Below are 19,197 nucleotides of genomic sequence, written 5' to 3' on the forward strand. Positions count from 1 at the left end.
AAGTAGCATTCCCTTGAATCATACCCAAAATTAATCATATCCTAAACAAGAGATGACGATGGGCTTATTGGGGTCACTTAGTCTTACCTATGAGAGAGGCCAGAATAGAATCACGTCTCTATCTCGTCTCTATCTCTCGCATTCTCATGTATAATATAATTATCTAACGCATTAATTTATGGTGTGTCGACCCACCAACGATGATCCAAACCCGTATGCTCCCATCATAACTCTCTCTCTCTCTCTCTTTCTCTACGTTGAGTGGATGCCTGTCGAGTACATTCAAAACCTCCGTTAGGGTTACGTAAGTGTTGAAGGTTGGACTTGAGCATCTTGTAGTGGAAAAGGCTGAAAAAATGAGCAAAACCCGCTAGAGGAGACTACCGCCCGGCCTAAATGGAACAGAGAAAATGAAGTTTGAACGATATATAGAGTTCAAATGGGCTGGTAGCGAGTCAAATTCGATGGTGACCTCTCCCCTACATCCCACCATCACAATCGCTTGTTTAGGGTGGTTTCTACTCGTTTTTCCTGATGAAAATTTGTCAAAAAACCTAATTGTAGGGTTTGCAATGACGCGTTTAAAATTACATACCGGAAGTTATGGACGATGATCGGCCCTTCATTGACGGGTGATGGCCTGAGTTATACCTAACGCATGACGTTTACAGAAAGCGGTGTTATTTTAGAAGGAGATCGCATTCTGTTATTAGATAATCTCTGTTAGGGTAACACCTCCAGTCCGCCACAAGTTTCTGTTTTCCCATAGTATGGACGGACGGATTAAAGTCAACGTTGCGCATTGACAATCCCATCGCAACCACCAATCGTTTACTAATTGCGAAATCAGCTAAAGGAAGAAAAAGGGGAGAGATAAAAGAGAATATAGAGGAGCTTTACAAGTACAAGTAGGGGGGAAAGGTCAAAATGTTGAAATTTTCTACCACCGAAACTGTAAAAAGGCTATATTCTATTATATTCCCGCACTTACCCTCACGAGGCCAGGATCAAAGTCAAATAGGGAAACGCCGACGCAGCCCAACAGTTTAAAGATGGTCGACGTCAGGCCAAGCCAAGCCAACCAAAAGCACTCCCTTTTTCTATACTAATTCAATGGGTAGGCCAAATGAGAATATAGTTGCAGTTTTTCAATGCATCGACTTTCATTAGGGTCGGGGTCGCAATCCAACCCTCGAGGTCTAGAGTCTCAATACCGGAGTCTCGGGTCGTTATGAGAGGGATGGTCATGATAGTGGTGGAGGTAGGTACAAAGTTGGATTTTCGAAAATAGATCTCGATTCTTAAAAGATCTTTCTTTGAAATTTTTAAATATTAATTATTTTTGCTAGCTATGAGAGAGCATCATGCCATTTACTCGTTTTCTAAATCAATGTCGAGAAGGGAAAAACGAGAATTGTTATAGATTTCCAATAGACTGATGCGTTGTAAGTTATATCTAATGAACACACTCTAAGCACATTAAAAAGAATTATATGAAAAAGAGTAAATGGAATGTCAAGATTTGTGTATAATGTGAATAGAGTAAATGATATGACTGAGTATACATATAAACAATTATACAAGTCACATTCTACATTTAACCAAATAGGTGATGTTCCACACTCGACGCACATGCCTTAAGATTTAGTATATGCATTTAGTACCTTAATTTTATAAATGAATTTTGATGCGTTGAAAGAAAATAAAGTTGAAAACTTTAAAAAGTAGATGTCACAAAGAGTCTTTAAACTTGAATTCAAAGTGCAATGTGATCCTCAAATTCAAAATTTATTCAATGTGACCCAAAAATTTAGCATATTATGTAATGTGATTCATGAATTTTTAATCTATACAATATCGTCTTTAAATTTTTTGTATATATTCAATTTAGTCACTAAACCGTGTAAAAATGTTTAATATTATTCCTGAACTTGAATGACTAAAAAAATGATATTGAACATTATTTTATAATCTAAAAGACTAAATTGAATATGTACAAAAACTCAAAATCGTATTGAATAAATTAAAAATTCAAAAATAATGTATTATATATGGACTAAAATTCAAAAATCACATTTAATAAATTTAAAATTTAAAAAAGATCCCATTTTATATCATAGCAAAATTGAGAGATCATTCGCGTCGTGTATCACAACTTGAAAAAAGGGCGATAAGTGCGCCATCCATCCATAAACCAAACCAAACCAAACCAAACCAAAACAAAACAAAACAAAACAAGGAGAGGAAAAAGAAGGCATCTGAGGATCAAGAACGTCCCAATCGGAGGATGCTCTCTCTCTCCTCCCACCACAAAAATCCTCTTACCGTGCTTCCCACGTGTCCTCCCATCATTCGATCTCCCCGCACGAAGTCCCCCTCCCTCCCCCTCTCTCTCTCTCTCTCCTTTTCAGGCACGATAACAATAAGGACAATGCTTAAAATAATATCTATGATCATGTCATCTCGAATTTCTTTTTTGTTTTTTTTTCTTCCTGTCGAAAAAATGGGGCTCGTTGGACCAGAAGATAGCATGGAATGGAGGGGGGGGAGTCGAGTCGTTGGAATATCTTCATCGGGACGACAAAGGGTCTCATTGGCTCCCCCACAGCAGGCGCAGCGATAGGCGCGTAACGCTAAGCTTCTTAGCTTCTAGCTTCCTTCTTTCCTTACCTTCTTTCTTCTTTGGCTTTTGGGTTTCTCGTTAAGTGATAATTAGTGCGAAAAGAAAAGGAAAGGAGGCGGCTTTGAGCTCGGGAGGGGAGGGGGAGGAAGTGGAGGGTGATGTCAATGTATGTCTAGTAATGGGCTCTTGACCAAGAACTTTCTCGGGAAACTTGATGGGACTTTTCTTGCTTTGCTTTTGCGCGCTGCCTTTATCAGTTCTTTAGGGTTTTGTTCCTTTGATGAGCCCGCCCGCAGGTCGAGGCGTGGAGGTCAAGCGAAAATCTACTCTCAAGTTTCAAGCTTTCGCGGGGGGGAGAAAAAGCCTATCTTCTCGGGGGAAATACCGAGAACGCTTCTTTTTTTTCTCCCTCTTGCTCTCTCTCTCTCTCTCTCTCTCTCTCTCTCTCTCTTATCCGGTGACAATCTGATACCGTGTTTTCTAGGATTTTCTTGGTCTCTGTGGGCGTTCTGTCCTGGATGGTCGTTTTCGTTGGAGCGGTACTCCCAAGTGGAAGGAGTTGGAGTGTGGCTTTTCTATGGTGTAAAGCCTCTGTGCTGTCTGGGGAGAGAGAGATAAATAGTTGAGAGTTTTGCCGACGGGTGGAAGTTCTTGAAAAAGATGGTCGCTGGGTAAACGGGAAAAAAAGAAAGAATTGATTGGGGGAAGGAAGGTTCGAGATTTTGAAATGAGGAACTCGGGTATCGTTTGAGTAGTTTCAAGAGTTGCAACATGAGTTGCAGCTCCAATTGCAGGGAGAGGCAAGAGGGTCGATGCGAAGAGCCAATTCTGAGGAGGTCTGTCGATGGAGAACCCAAGTCCCTCTCGGAGAATGGGTCTTTAACAGACGCTCAGTTGTCTATACACGAGAATTTGTTGGTCAACCCGAAGTTATTGTTCATCGGGTCAAAAATTGGTGAAGGAGCTCATGGGAGAGTTTTTGAAGGAAGGTCAGTGATTTTTATCTTCTCTATTGGAAGAAAAAAGGTATAATGTGGTCAGGTTGTGAATTTTGGGTGTCTTGGAGCAACTGTGAACTAGCTTTTAGTGTATATACAGGACTGGACAGCTGCTTTCCTTACTTGTCCTTTTCTACCGTAATGTAATCACTTTTGTCTGATGTCTATGAACGCATCTTATTGTAATATTCCACGGATGTGTTTGTTTTCTCACTAGGCATTGATATGCTACGGCAACCCTGCATTTGACCTGGTGCATCTATCCAAACTTTTGCAAATTCTTTGGGGTTGTAATTTACATGTTAAAGTAGAAGCTAAGATTGCTTATGCTCACCTAATCTTGCTGTATAACAGCTGCTAACAATCTATAGTTATGGAAAGGCCAAAGAACAGTTCTCTGTTGGTTGTATGCCTCAGTTTCCTTTCATCTTTTATTTGATGAGTTTGTCTTGCTGTGTAAGTTTCAGCTGCTTTCATGGCGGTGATTGCCTTTTGTAATGTAATTGATGCACAATGATCATGCACTCTCATATTAAACCGAGTGGGTTGGAGTAGTTTGTTATAGTTAGTGTCCTAGTTGAATAGGTATAGCCTAATGTCCTTCCAGGTATGGAGATCAAATTGTTGCTATAAAGGTCCTTAACGGTGGGAAGACACCAGAAGAAGGAGCTGCACTTGAAAATCGTTTTGCTCGGGAAGTCAATATGATGTCGCGAGTCAAGCATGAGAATCTAGTAAAGGTCAGTATTCTCTAGCTCCAGTGTTCTTTTGGCACTTTCAAGGGTGTCCTTAAATTGATCTTGTACTATTTTATCCAATCAAATTTTGCTTGACGATCAATGTGCTCTGTCTTTGGTTTTGTAGTTTATAGGTGCTTGTAAAGATCCTTTCATGGTAATCGTTACGGAGCTATTACCGGGGATGTCTCTGAGGAAATATCTTTTCAGCATACGGCCAAATGTATTAGACCTTAATGTTGCAATAAACTATGCTCTAGATATTGCTCGTGCCATGGAATGTCTGCATGCAAATGGTATTATTCATAGAGATCTAAAACCAGGTAAGAATTTTACTAGTGGCAGACAGCTCCGTATTGGTCTTGAATGAGCTTCTATACCCTGAATGTGAAGCAATCATCTGTTGAAGTGGCCGGATTATTTCTGTAGATTGTTCTCATTTTTTAAGGCTGAATATTCAGGTCATGCAGTCATCCGTCCTGTCTTGCATCTGATTAAAACTTCTGAGAAAGTCATTTCTACGACATTTCGCCTATGAACGTGGCCACCCTCCAATTAAGCCTGGTGTTAAGAATTGCCAGTGAAATTCGTGCAGAGAAGAGATGTAGTCATTTTTTCACCACACACCAATACTTTAGTTCTATTACATCAGATTTGTGTATAACTGTGGTTTTTGTGTCTAGATGTATGTCATGGGTACAAAAGTGAGGAGCAAAATTACAATCAGTTTTAGACTCAGCTTTTTTTTTGGTCAAAAGACTCACAGTTTAGTGACTGGATTTTTTGTGATGCATGTGCATGCCACTATTACTATTTTGATGACATTAACATCTGCCAATGACTCAAAATACTAACTTGATGCAGACAATCTGCTGCTTACCGCTAATCATAGATCAGTAAAGCTTGCGGATTTTGGTCTAGCAAGGGAAGAATCTGTGACTGAGATGATGACTGCTGAAACAGGGACCTACCGCTGGATGGCTCCTGAGGTTTGTCTTTTCTCAGAAACATAGTCAAATCTCCTTTCTGAGTTTGATATATAAATCTTTATGATGTTATGGATTCGAAACAATAGTTCAGTTGTATTTGGATGATATGTTCCAGACAATGTAACTATCTCAATGGCCTTAAAGCTCTGTCATGGTTCATTGATGTTCTGTGAGCCACTTCACTGATTAATTTGCAATCTTCATTCTTTGAACTAATACTCAGACTCGACCTCCCAGCAAGAAATCAAAGTTATAGCTGAATAAGTGAAGTAAAAGGATGTCTTTACTGAGATTGGTCATCGCTTTGGTTTGGTGCTTTTGGTTTACTCTATTTGAGACCCTGATGGCACATTGATATTATTTGTACCAAATTTGTTACCTTATGTTTATTCTTGGAGAAAACATTCATATCATGATCAATGCACGAAACAGTTAGCCTGCCTTTCGTGCTGTTTGAGTGCAGAACCATAAGGACAGAGTAGGCAGAGGTAGAGACAATAGGGTTCTTTAAAATGCTTTCTAGAATGTTGATTGACAGCATGCTGAATGAAGTAGACAGGCCATGGTAGAGAGCTTTGGTGTGATCATGTACAATGATGATTTTTCCCAGGGTCATCTTTTCTAACTTTTCTGAGATACCGTTTTCATACTGATTGATTGGGGCTCTTTGGCTGTTAATTTGTGATCAAGAATAGTAGGAAAGAAATAAAAATTCCAGTCCTTTTAGGAGCACTTTGGGCCTTAAGAAATGGCATCAGGGAGGGAGGGAGGGAGGGAGGGGTATTGATAGTTTTTAGATCTTTGAAGGTCTGACACTTGAGCATATGTTTATTGTCTAAACACATAGAAAGGCATATAATGTATTCTCAGACTCTTGAATAGCAAATCTGCAGATTTTTACTCAGAATGTAATGGTAAAAAAAAAATGGCAGAAACAAGAAGTCTTTTCCAATTTGTACATTGATCAGAATCTCTCTTAGTTTTGTAATCGGCTTCTCACCTCTTTGAATTAGAGATTATGCAATTACATTCCTCATGATGAAAGTTCCGATGTTGCATCGCTGGATCACTCAACTTTACTGTTTGATTCCTTCCTCTCCATCAGACTCTCTGTTAGATGAATACCTGTTTGGAGGATTTACCGTCAATAGCTGACTCCTTATGTTGAATCGAGTGTCTTTGCAGTTGTATAGCACTGTGACTTTGCGGCAGGGGGAGAAGAAGCATTACAACAATAAAGTTGATGTCTATAGCTTTGGAATTGTTCTATGGGAACTATTAACCAACCGAATGCCATTTGAAGGCATGTCCAATCTGCAAGCTGCTTATGCAGCCGCTTTTAAGGTTAGCTTAGCAGAGCACTTGTTTCATTTTTTCTCTGCCAATTTCTGGATTTCCTTCATCGGTACTTTACAAATCTGCATGTAAGTACTTGTTAAGCCTCTAGAAAGCTTTGGGCTTTGTTGAGGATTTTTTTGAGAGGCGTGCCACTTTTTGAGGGTATACTTTTTGTGAGGGTAATCCAATGATTTGCCTATTGGAAAGAACCAGGTCAAGTTCATTGAGTAACTGAAGTAACCGGGCTTTGAAATATTTGCCAAATTTTGCTCCCAAATGGTGAAATGTAAAATCTGACGGCTCTAGACTCTAGTCCATCAGGTTTTTTTTCCTTTATTGGCTGGGGAAGCAACTTTAGTTCTTGTTATCGATGTGTCAATCCATCCTTCGCTATCTGGTGGCATGCATGAGTCTGAGAAGGTTATTAGTAGTATCTTATGTCTTGCCTGGCATGATACGGTTCGATGCTGATTAAAGCAAATTCACGTTATTTCCTATTCTATCGCGCGTCATTTTCTTTACTTCTTTGTGCTGCGTCTGGCAGAGCTTTGGACTTTCTTTGACCGTGATGTTTTTCATATGAGTTGCAGCAAGAGAGGCCAGCTCTTCCAGAGGATATATCCCCTGATCTCGCCTTCATCATACAGTCATGCTGGGTCGAGGACCCTAACATGAGGCCCAGCTTCAGCCAGATCATTCGCATGCTCAATACTTTTCTCTTCACTCTTTTGCCACCTACACAATCCTCACAAGAACCAGATTCCAACGAGGCTGCTGCAACAACTAGTAATGGCACCATGGCACTGTCCACTGCTCGAAATAAAGGGAAGCTTGCTTTTATTCGCCAACTTTTTGCTTCTAAAAGAACTAGGAACTCGCAATGACCCTGTGGAATCTTGGGAAAGCTTCGAGTTCCAATTTTTGGAGGGTCATGGCCTTTTAGTAGTTGGTGCAGCTTTTGTGTAGAGTATTTTGAGTAGCTGAATAGTGACGAGTAGCAGCAGAGGGATGGGAGGGATGGAAAAAGAAATATATATTCAATACAAGTAGGACTGCTATTTCTTGCTCTGATATCATAAAGGAAGGAAATAGAATAGCAAGAATTCTCATCATAATGCCACTTATCCTTTCATCTAATCAAATGCCGCGACTATTCTTATCAAACGGCGGATGGGGAATGGTCATTTTGTGAATGCAAGTCATGTAGGGTTTGGTTGAGGCCTAGAGATGTGGCCAGCATTGAGCATGCTGAAGTGGGCTGGCTGATCTGTCTATATCATTCCTTCCTTTTGCTTAGATCTTATCAGCAAAATAAAGAGCATGTTTGTGTAGCCTGACTTCATTTGCTGCAAAAAAAAGGAGAAGAGAAACGACTGGTTCTTGATTCTACTCTAATGCTACTGAGGTCTATGATCCGGCAGTGTGCTAGTGTGGGCAAATGTGGGTTCCATGATTGGGAAAAGTGACTTCATAAATGGACTCTTGTAGCTATGGATCTTTAGCCAAGAGCTTGCTCAAAAGGGGGAACTGGGCAAAATCTAAATCCCATGGCATGTGAGGGCACATGGTGGTCTCTTTAGTCTTTACAATGCAGTAGAGACTTTGAGAATTAGGGCTTTTGCATCGATTCGATTCGACGATTGTGCCTGAATGTATTATTAGTCGGCTTCACTAAATTGGAATCGGGGTGCAGTCGAAAGCTGGGGTTGATTTGTCTCACTTTTCACGTAGTCCTTAAAATTAGTAAAGTTTGACTTGTGGATGGAATTACGTAAATTTCCTTTATTATTCACTTACTAATTGAAAGACATTTTAAAATTTAGGGGGAAGGTCAATAAGTACGTATTTTGCTTTCGAAAAAACCCAACATGATAATTTTCCATCCACCAGAAAGAAAGTCTGTAGATATTCGGACGGTCCAGCCTCAAACAAAATGTCCTCGTGCTCGATGACCGATTTTCAGATCGTTTCGACATGGCCGGTGAATTACTAATGTCGATTAATTTGCATTTGGCCCTATGCTCTGTTTACTTCTTGTTTTCAACTTACGGGGGTTTTCTGTAAATATTAGTGATGGTCCGAATACCAATGGGCTTTAAATTGTCTTAAACATCAAAAAACCATTTTCTAAAAAAGCAAAAATTCCTAAACTTCAGCTAATATAAAATCCCGAACAATTATTTAATACATTTATCTTCTATCAATGAGTATCATTATAGAATCGTTATATATCTGCTTATATGGACATCAGAAAACAAATTATTTTTATATGGCTTCATATAATAAAATCTGATGAATAATAAATATATCATATAGGTATAAATTAAAAATTCAAGATAAATATATTGCACTGAATATAATTTGCAATTTTTTATCTCATAAAAAAAAAAAGTGGGCGCACAGTCGGTGACTTGTGGCATTTTTCCTCTTTTTTTTTTTTTTTTTTAATACTCGGTCGTCTTCAATTAAATTCCGACCGTTCAAGAACATCGTACGGACCGAGGAAGCGTGATGCGCCACGTGGCACGAGATGTCTTGTCGCGGCTATCATGTAGCCGGGGCCCAAACGAGGGAGAGAGAAACGGTCAGAAAAGGCGGAGAATTTAATAAGGAGACATCGACAAATGCGGGTACGGGGCCTATTCTGACAGGCCCACCCATTTGTGGACACGTGTCTCTCGTAACCTTTTGCAAAGCGTCCGTCACGGTGCATTTATTGTGTCTTGGCTCTTCTCTGAACCGTTTGTGCCCTCTCTCTCTCTCTCTCTTCCGATGGGGGCCCCACCTCTTTTACCCCTTTCATTTTCACGATTTGTAAGTAGTAAAAGATTATTTACAAAAATCATCTTCTGGTTTTACTCTCATTTTAAAATTGCATTTCTTTTTTTTTTTCTTCTTCGGTATGAACATTTCTTTTTAACCACCGGCCGTGGTGGTTCAACTGGGTAGGCTTTGCAAAAAAGATGAGGAATTCGAAACCTTTGCAAAGTAAAAGTTCTGGCGGAGTTACTTAGTGATTTAAGTGTGCTGCCGGGGGTGGTGAATCCTCCCGCTTACATAACACTTTGGGGTTTATGTTTCGGTTATCGGCTGAGGGGGTTCCTCCAGCACAAAAAAAAAAAATTCTTTTAATATTCATAAAAAAAACATTTATTTTAATTGATAGTATATTTGTGAAAAATTTAACACCAAAAAAAATTATAAACTGAAATATTTATAATAAATTTATCCAAAAACTTCAAACCAATCTTCTCGTAACAAATTTATTTCAAAATAATATAAATTTTTGCATGAACTTTTTTTGGTAAATTTATCAAATATCAATTTGGGATTTTGGTTGGTCCAAAAATAAGCTTAGAATAAGTTTTTCATAGCTATAACAGTTTGAAATCTTTCATTCTAATAACTCTAATTAATATTCAAGAGAAACAGCGTATGTACCTAAAATCGACGACAAAATTTTTGATAAATCTATATTTAATGAAAATAATGGTGGTAAATTTCGTCATTTGTAATTCCAATATTAAAAGGGCCCTATCGAAATTAGTGTCTTAGATTTGATAAGACATATATCTAATTTGTAGCGCATTTTCATTTTTTCAACTGTTTTGGGGACTGACAAGCGCCCTACGCCAATCCTATCAGCGCATCAATGAGGAGGCGGGTTACGTACAGAATTCAGTTTTCCACCGACAAAATAAGTGGCCCCGAAAAAGATGGTTATTTACACCAGAAGTCTCAAATTAATGGGGTCTATTCCTAAATTAATTTTTATATCATAAAAAATTATAAATCAATATACCCATGTTGCATTTATCTTTATTTTGCATGAAGAATTAACTGAATTTGTAATGGATCTACTAATTTGAAATTTTTGTGACATAAAAATTAATTTTAAAAGTGAATGTAATAAGAATATCAATTTGAAATTTTTTACAGTGTCAACTGAAAAAGTACACTTTATTATCGGTACATATATGTCAGATTGCCTTTACTGGCTTGTTGAGCCAAGTTTTGCAAATGAGAGAAATGTTCGGATTGATTCACATAACTTTGGCATGCAACAAAAATACACTAGAAAAGAAAAAATAAGGGCATTTGCTAGCGAGTTTGTCGCCGACAGTTCTAGAGTTTTATTGAGTTCGATATTTTTGTGCTCTCAAGATAAGCGAGAATATTTGACATGACGAAATATCTCGAGAAAAAACCGATTTATAGAGGATTCATCTATTCTCAAATTATTCAAATAAGATTGATGTGGGCTGATAAAGTTGGTGTTAGCTACAAAATGTAGGGTTTTCGTCACGTGGAAATTTGGTGGGATGATTGCTGAATACCTATAGCATTTACTGCAATTAACATGGGCCAGTGCAGGTACCATAAGTCAATCGCTTAATCAACGTGCTTCAAGGATCGTGTTAGATTCTATTAATTTCTCTGACCCTTCAATTGACCAAATCTTTCCAACAAAGGAAAAAATTGACCTATTCCATCCATCCATAATCATAACCGAGACACAAATTGAATAGAGGGACAAAATCATTGATAGATTCTTTTCCATAGGGTCGGTAATAGGAAAAAAATATCTGATAAATTTGTCTCATCCACATAGGATTGTAGATCAGTCCACTTATCGTTTAACATGTACAAATATAGCCAACTCATCAATTTTGGCAGCTGAAAGATACGAAAAGAACGCTGAGCATATTAAAATTTGATTCATAGAAACTAAAAATACAAGATTAATCATGTGACATATTATAAGTTGATAGATACTTAAATGAAGCATCCATATGTACATAAACATCATCTTGAGGTAATCGACTATCATTAATGGTCTAGGTTATATATAGGATCCATTGTAGTTCATAATCTCTTTTAGCAATTCTACTTATGTGGATTAGTTATTGAAGCTGGTGTATTAACTAATGCGGCAATACACGAGGAGTTAACTGATTAAATGTTTCACCTCAATAACATGTGACATCAAAAGACAAGATGCATAACTGAGTATGAGTATGACATGGGAGAACTGTTTATCAAGACATTTCATGATTAAGAGTTTTGTTGGGCTATAATGGAACATCTATCATTTCTCAAAAATTTATAGGCATTAAGGACAGCCGCGCTCTCTTATACAATTGAAAGATAATAATTCAGTACTCCGTATGTAATCCATAATCGAATCATAGGGTGCAATATCCCCTTCATGTTAACCTAAATTGATTGATCTTATGGCTGAGATGCAATGAGGACAATATTCTCCGACCGTCTATTCAACATTGGTACGATGATGGGTCTCAGGCCACCAAACTTTGCCACTTGATGCTAGCGATGCACATTGCATCTACATGAAAATATGCAAATCTTTCAACCCCATGAAACCCTAGTTTTTGCAAATCTTTCAACCCCATGAAACCCTAGTTTTTTACCATGATTCTTCACCGCTTCTTGATGTATTTTCTTGCCACACACCAACAGTCAAACTAGATGAGTAAATGGCCCTGTACATCAACCCAACCACCAAAATTTACCACCCTCTTTCTCATGCAAAGACACGTGGCTCTCATTTCCTCTCTCCTCGCTTCAAATTTTTTCTATATAAACCCTCCAACTTCACATTCTCGTCTCACTCATCATCCGATTCCCTAAACCCTAACCATCTCTCTTCCTCTCGCTCTCCGTTCAACAACTCCTCCAAGAATGGCTGATCTCTCCAAGGTCTCTTGCTTCCTCCTCATCGCCTGCCTCGTGGCGGCTTCGTCACCGGCGGCTCGCGCGGCCATCACGTGCTCCCAGATCTCCTCCAGCATGGGCCCCTGCATCGGCTACCTGAGGGGCTCTGGCCCCCTGTCCAGCGCCTGCTGCTCCGGCGTGAAGTCCCTCAACACCGCGGCCCGGACCACCGCGGACCGCCAGGCCGCGTGCCGGTGCCTGCAGTCGGCTGCCGGCAGCATCCAGGGGATCGACTTCAACCTCGCCGCCGGCCTCCCCGGAAAGTGCGGCGTCAGCGTGCCTTACAAGATCAGCCCCACCACCGACTGCAAATCGTAAGTTCTCCGCCATTCTTCTTTTTCTCTTTCCCTCTCGCTGTTCCTCGATCATCTCTACGTTACGATGCATTCTTGCGTGAACTGAGCTTCACACAGACTGCGTACGAAACAAAAGCTCCTCTCACTTAACGTTGCTTTCTTTCTCTGTTGGTTTGTAATGCAGCGTGAAGTGAGGTCCACGAGCTCGGACGTCGCTGATGATAGCGTGGTAACGTTGAAGATGATGATAATAAGAAGGGACGTGGACTAGTCGATGTATGCATGCATGCTTTGTTGTTGTGTGATGGCCGGTCTCGTGTTGGTTTTCTGTCTACGTCCTTGTCGTTACATTATGTGCTTCGGCCAGTGAAATTATCTCTACTTGGTGTTTTTTTCTCTCCTTAATTTCCTCTGAACCGCCCCTCCAACATTGCAAAGTAACGCTCGACAACCCTAATGATCCAAGAGACAAGAGACAAAACTTTCTACCGAATCCCTAATCAGCACCTTTCACCAGAACAGTAATAATAATAGAAACATATATCGCCAAATTTGTCATATCTAGTTCCGAAAATGATAAGCGAGTGTTACCAGGCGATCCTTTCGACCTCCATTTAATTTCTTCGCTGTCGAAACCCTACAGTCTCCACAACTACATAGATCGCTTGAATATCGTCGAAATGCCGTCCTTTTGGAAAAGTACACAGGCTTTATAGCGTTGTCTCGAAGTGTACTCATTGCGACTGACATTTTCGGTACATTGAATTGGGGTTAAAAAGCGGAAGTACCTTAACTCCTCGCAAGCTTAACGTTTAACTTCTATTTATCCTTTTGCTTACTGTGTAAGAGTTCATTTCGTCATCCCTCTTAACATGTTCTTTGAACTACCCAAATGATCAAATCCAATGCGTACAAAAAGGCTAAGGAATATCTTTGATTTGTTTCACATACGTTCAAAGATCATCTACTAATCAGTTCGATTTATTGACAGACATTGCACCAAACTTAGCTCTAACGCAATTCCTTAAAAACACTCGAGGGAGTTTGCTCTATGATTCAAAATTTAGTTTTGTACGTGAAGTTAATTCATTTTCACGAATTACCGTTTCAAAAAACTCAACTTTTATATTGTCAAAGCCTACTTGGTGCCTCTTTCATATTTTTCATGCACACAGAAGATAACGTGCTCTCTCCATGTTATTACTGCAAAAAGACTTTTAACGCAAAAGCAAATTAAAATTATTAGGTACGAAAGGATATTAAAATAAACTGGAAATCAACCTCATCTTCTCCACCATATGGGTTAATTTTGATGCATATCCTGTCACCTTACCAATTATTTAAGGAGTTGATTTATATATATCGAGAATGAGTTTGAATATAAGGAGAAAATATTATTGAAATATAATTTTTGAGATCTCAATTGTAAGTGTTCCCTTTGTACAAATCCTCCGGATTAAGAAGAAGATGATAGGAGAAAGAAACGGTCAAAAGATAAAAACTTTATCAGAGGTACCTTTTTATGAGAAGTACCTTGATGGAGACTCCACTGTCGGACCTCTTGGTCACATCCTCCTCCCAACTATTGTAGCATTGTAGCAGGAGCAAAAAAAGCCAAAAAATGAGTGGAAATGTCAATCTGTCAAATAGAAAACTCGATAATTGGCATTTGTCGACCAAATGGTATCCGTAAAATTCTAGTGTGTTGTTTCATGCTTGTATGAGGTGGTGTATGCAAACATTAAGGGGCAAAGCACACCCTCCCTATAAATAATGTTGTGTAATTTTCTATAAACCCCTAAAGACTCTCCCTTCTTTCTTTCTGTCTAGTATGATTCTTTAAAACTAGAAATATTATGTTCAATCCTAGGACCATGAGCTAAACTTGTCACAAATCTAGATTTTTTTATGATATGAGTCAAAGAATGATAATGAATTTGATGGCTGATAGGCAGTCCGTATTCTGAGGTTAGGGAAGGGCTGTGTGTCGGGATAGCGTACTTGCCACAAATGCTATTTTCATTAACACATGTGGTCTGCCTTGATCTTTTCCGATTGAATTTTCTAACAAATAGGATAAAGAAAAGAAAATAAACGCAAGGGAACATGTGTATACTTTTTCCTATATAATTGACATAAAGAAACTAAAAATCTGCTTTAATCTGTCATATGAAAGTCCAACTAAAGAGTTGCAACTGTTTAGTAAGGTCTCAAGAGAATAATTATTTATCGATCGTACATGGGTCACAAAAAAAAAAAAACAACCTTTATGAATATGCATACCCTTTGGCAAACATACTAAAGCCGAATTCAATAAATGTCACCGTATTAATAACAAAACCATTTGATGTTGACGCCGTATTTTCACCCCATAATAAACCTAAACCACGTTGATAATATGACACATGATTTGCGTTCTGGCATCTTAATACTAAAACATAATCCACGATCATCTGGACCGAGATTTTCTTAGAAAGATTGAAGTAATTCTAAAAAAACTGCAGTGATTAACACTACAAAAATAAGTAAACTTTATTGTTTTTGGATATTTCAGATAATTCTATTGGAGGCACACTTATCATGTGTCTCAAATATGAAATTTTAGCTACTTATCACAAGATGCACAAATCACGAAATCAATGCTACTTCGAAACTCATTTTGTTAAATCTCCATCTTCGAAAATAAATGATTTTAAAAAAATTCCTAAAAGATAATGCTTACATCCCTTGAAATTATTAGTCAATAATAAATATTTTTATTATCGATAATAATTTATATCTAAAAATATGCATAAGCGGTGAAAATACTTTTTATTGTTCAAAATATCAGAAAACTGAGACCACAGTGATTTTCTGACATTTCGAAACGAGTGGGTCAAGGGTCTGTTTTTTGCAGCAAAATAAATGATTATTTTTTGAAAATTATTTTTAAAATTATTTATTTTTCACGAAAGAAAACCGACGGTAAAATTCTTTATGGAACACCCTCGCATTGCCATAAAATTGAGACCAAAATATCAGAAAAACTGAGACCACAGTGATTTTCTGACATTTCGACCGCCAAGGCGAGGCGACAGAGCCAAAAAGTAGAAAAAAAGAAAAAGGAAAATAAAAAGAAAAAAGGAAAAAGGAAAAAGGAAAAATAAGAAAGAAAATAAAGTGGGTGGAGGAGACGAAAATTCAACGAGCACATGGAGAAACCGCGACCCTACCTCACGCAAGCCCCAGCCATGTTCGATCCATCCATCGAAAGACATCATCCTTAGGGTTCTAATTCAAGTCACGCAACGGCCTGCTTTACTTCTGGTCGGCGCTGATTTCGCAAGACGAGTTGGGTTGAACGCCGTTTGTGTTCTTCACATGGAGCTCGTCTTTTTATGCAATCTCATCGAGTAGATACGCGGTGCCTAAGTTCGGTCGTTTTCTCCACCTGCTTTTCCCCATCTCCCGGTGGTCTTCTTCTAATGCCTTGTCAGGTCTGAGGCACTAGCGATTTCGCTTTAGGTTATAATGGAGAAAACCCTAGAAGTCACACGCGTTGTTAGGTTAGACAGCAATATATGCAGGAAGAAAACCCTAACTGGTGACTGACTTATTAGAAACCTGTTAAACAGTACCCTTGGTTTTGGGTTTTCCAAAGCAAACAAAAATTCAGTATAGTATTTTTTCTACTGAAAATTAAGATATCTAAGTTTATGAGCAATTGTGATTAATCCTACGTTGCGGAATTTGCATATTTTGAAATTTTTCTGGAATCAACGTTTAAGATGAGTGACATTGTGATAATTGGTGAAACTTTTTAATAAGTGATTACGAATGCTAAAAACCATTCTTAAATAGTTCTTTGAATTTTTCACCTTTTTTAAATTACATTGGAGGTGATCCCCCAAAGATTTTTCAATTTTGTCATTTTCTATCAAAGTAAAGGCACCGATAATCACTAAATTAGCTTCCTCGTGAAAATGACTCCATACCCAATGGAAGGTACAACGCCTAACTCCCAATTTAATTAACCAAATTGGCCATTCTCTATAAAAAAAAAAAAAAAAAACAAAGCATGGACTCATTTGCATGTACAAGATTATGTAGGACGCTTCTATCGGAGTAATTTGTCGTGAACTCTCGAACATGCTCAGGCCGCTGGGGAGGCTGAAGCATAGTAATGGCTATAGGGATGTGGATGCTTTTTCTTATCAATAGATCTGCAAATGGAAATCAAACTTAGCTCCAAGTAGCATATCTACAGGAATTTCTATCCAAGAAAAGTTGCATATACACAGAAAGAAACAACCACGTCCAGATCGGAGAGGTTCGAAGGTATTTATGAAGGCCCCCTTGCATCGAAGAAATGGCGAAAACTTCTTGGAAAAGAAAGAAAGGAAAGGCCTCGGGATGATGGCAAAACCAGCATTCAATTCTACATACCCAACCTCCAACTAATCTCCAATCTATCGCGACCCCGCCGGGGCCCCCACTTACACGTGTCGCGATCTCAGGCCCCCTCCCCCTCCTATATAATCTGGATAGTCCCTCATTGGCTCTCCACTACATATCCCCCACTGACCAGCACTCAGCACTCTTCTCCCGTCTTTGGCAAACTTATCTTGCTGTTTCTTGAGACATGGCGAGCTCCGGGCTTTCGAAGCTGGCGTGCGTGGCCCTCCTGTGCATGGTGGCGGCGGCCTCCGTGGCCGAGGCCGCCGTGACGTGCGGCCAGGTGTCGAGCGCCCTGGCCCCGTGCATCCCCTACGCCAGGAGCGGCAGGGGCCCCGTGCCGGCCGGGTGCTGCAACGGGATCAGGTCGCTGAACAACGCCGCCAGGACCACCCCGGACCGCCAGGCCGCCTGCAAGTGCCTTAAGTCTGCCTCCGGCAGCATCTCTGGCATCAACTTTGGGGTCGTGGCCGCCATCCCCGGCAAGTGCGGGGTCAACATCCCCTACAAGATCAGCCCCAGCACCAACTGCAACAGGTTAACTTACTCAACGAAGCATCCATAAGCTGTAGTATACTCATGATGAGTTCTTCGTAAACTGATGACCCTTTTCACTTTTTTACTCATGGACTGTTCGTTTTGCGTTGCAGCGTGAAGTGAAGATCGTGAAGGAAGGGATTCCGGGAAGCGAATGAATGGCTTAGAATGCGAAATAAAAGGGGGCGGGACGAGTCCGACATGAAGCTTCAGTACTTCATGTTTCTTTTTAAGGTCTTTTTTTTTTTTGTCTGTTATCGGGTCCTTTCTGTGCCGTAGACATTATCATGTCGCGGTACTTATGTTAAATAATTATTTGGCTTGAGCTTGAGGTGATCGAGTGTTGCCCTTTCCATTTCATCTCTCTTCTTTCTCCTCCTTGACTTTCAAAGCAGGAAAATCCACACGCGAAGGCAGGGTTGCGCTGCTGGACATTGAACATGGTCTATAACCTAGTACTATACCTATCTCTAGTATTCATGGATAATAAGTTAGTAAAATCTGCAATGGCTCTCGCGGACGTTACGCTACTTCACAAAAATAAACGTTCAGAATGAAGTAATTTGTTCGGCGCACGAATGCGCGCGCGACTCGAGCGAGTACTGCTTAAACTCAAACTCTGGGTTACCTTCCGACAGGCGAGTTTTCGGACGGTTCGTGCATTGCGGTTGGTTTCTTCTTCACCGCCTAGATCCACAAACAAGGCTCGCTCGTTTCGAGTCGGACAGTATTCCTCTGGCTCAAATTAAGATAAGAAAAAAGAGGCAAATCACACTCTGAACTTACATCCTTAGCACAATTCGTCCATGGATCCGAAGACATTATCATGTCGTTAAGGAAGGTTCGAGGGGCCCACCTAATGAAAGGGCTACTAGGCGTCTTGTCGATTCAATGTCTGACCGCGATGGATGTAAAATAAAGTTATTTTTCTAGAACAAATTCGGACCGTTGATGCGATTGACATTTCTTCCTTGGGTCCCCCCCTACATAGCTAGCGCTTCACCAGCTGTCATTAATGGGCGGATATGTGTCAGAGCTTCACGGAAAATCTAAGACGTAATTAGGCTAGTTGGAATGATTTCGCAGGTACTTACCCGCCTCGCCGTATATAGTTCGGCATTTAATAGGCCATGAAACTAGAACTACAGTGAAATTTAATAGTTTGATTAGCAAGATCATCAGTATGCGCTCAAGATACGATTGATTTACCGACTAAGATATGATTCGATTGATTCAATTGAACGGAGCGAGCAATTATGCGTGGAAAGTGGAGTAAAAACTCTGGCGATGGAATGTGGCGATGGGCTGATGCATCGTCCTTGTTAGCCAACAAGAAGGACAATAATTGAACTGTCTCATAAATATGACAATCGAGACAAGCCACGGCATGAAATTGGTCGACACTGGACCCGCAGGTTTAGACCTTTCTCTGTCTGGTGATCCCAGTCTCCGATCGGGAAAACTTACCACGAGGTCTCTGATAAGAATGGGGCTCGAGGAGAGGACATG

At 39.7% G+C, this 19,197-nt stretch overlaps 3 protein-coding genes across 3 annotated transcripts; all 3 read left to right on the forward strand.

The window, feature by feature from the left end:
* Positions 1-2,523: 2,523 nt before the first annotated feature.
* On the forward strand, positions 2,524-8,019 carry LOC104425106 (serine/threonine-protein kinase STY13). The gene is made up of 6 exons (XM_010037694.3): positions 2,524-3,612; positions 4,229-4,361; positions 4,486-4,681; positions 5,223-5,347; positions 6,533-6,691; positions 7,276-8,019. The coding sequence occupies exons 1-6, from the start codon at positions 3,395-3,397 to the stop codon at positions 7,567-7,569; spliced, it is 1,125 nt and encodes a 374-aa protein (XP_010035996.2). The 5' UTR covers positions 2,524-3,394; the 3' UTR covers positions 7,570-8,019.
* A 4,294-nt stretch (positions 8,020-12,313) lies between these two features.
* On the forward strand, positions 12,314-13,115 carry LOC104425107 (non-specific lipid-transfer protein 1). Its single transcript, XM_010037695.3, has 2 exons — positions 12,314-12,735; positions 12,902-13,115. Exons 1-2 carry the CDS (start codon positions 12,389-12,391, stop codon positions 12,909-12,911), a joined length of 357 nt encoding a protein of 118 aa, XP_010035997.1. The 5' UTR covers positions 12,314-12,388; the 3' UTR covers positions 12,912-13,115.
* A 4,137-nt stretch (positions 13,116-17,252) lies between these two features.
* LOC104425108 (non-specific lipid-transfer protein 1) lies at positions 17,253-18,048 on the forward strand. Its single transcript, XM_010037696.3, has 2 exons — positions 17,253-17,688; positions 17,802-18,048. Exons 1-2 carry the CDS (start codon positions 17,339-17,341, stop codon positions 17,809-17,811), a joined length of 360 nt encoding a protein of 119 aa, XP_010035998.1. The 5' UTR covers positions 17,253-17,338; the 3' UTR covers positions 17,812-18,048.
* The last annotated feature ends 1,149 nt before the right edge of the window (positions 18,049-19,197 follow it).

This window comes from Eucalyptus grandis, chromosome 11 (genome assembly GCF_016545825.1).
Source record: "Eucalyptus grandis isolate ANBG69807.140 chromosome 11, ASM1654582v1, whole genome shotgun sequence".
Classification (NCBI taxonomy): domain Eukaryota; kingdom Viridiplantae; phylum Streptophyta; class Magnoliopsida; order Myrtales; family Myrtaceae; genus Eucalyptus; species Eucalyptus grandis.

What these genes read in the sequence shown, in the direction of transcription:
- LOC104425106 (XM_010037694.3), top strand. Translation starts at nt 3,395, where the DNA reads ATGAGTTGCAGCTCCAATTGCAGGGAGAGGCAAGAGGGTCGATGCGAA. An exon ending in GGGAGAGTTTTTGAAGGAAG is followed by an intron (nt 3,613 to 4,228) that starts GTCAGTGATTTT and finishes ATGTCCTTCCAG; the next exon opens with GTATGGAGATCAAATTGTTG. An exon ending in AGCATGAGAATCTAGTAAAG is followed by an intron (nt 4,362 to 4,485) that starts GTCAGTATTCTC and finishes TTGGTTTTGTAG; the next exon opens with TTTATAGGTGCTTGTAAAGA.
- LOC104425107 (XM_010037695.3), top strand. Translation starts at nt 12,389, where the DNA reads ATGGCTGATCTCTCCAAGGTCTCTTGCTTCCTCCTCATCGCCTGCCTC.
- LOC104425108 (XM_010037696.3), top strand. Translation starts at nt 17,339, where the DNA reads ATGGCGAGCTCCGGGCTTTCGAAGCTGGCGTGCGTGGCCCTCCTGTGC.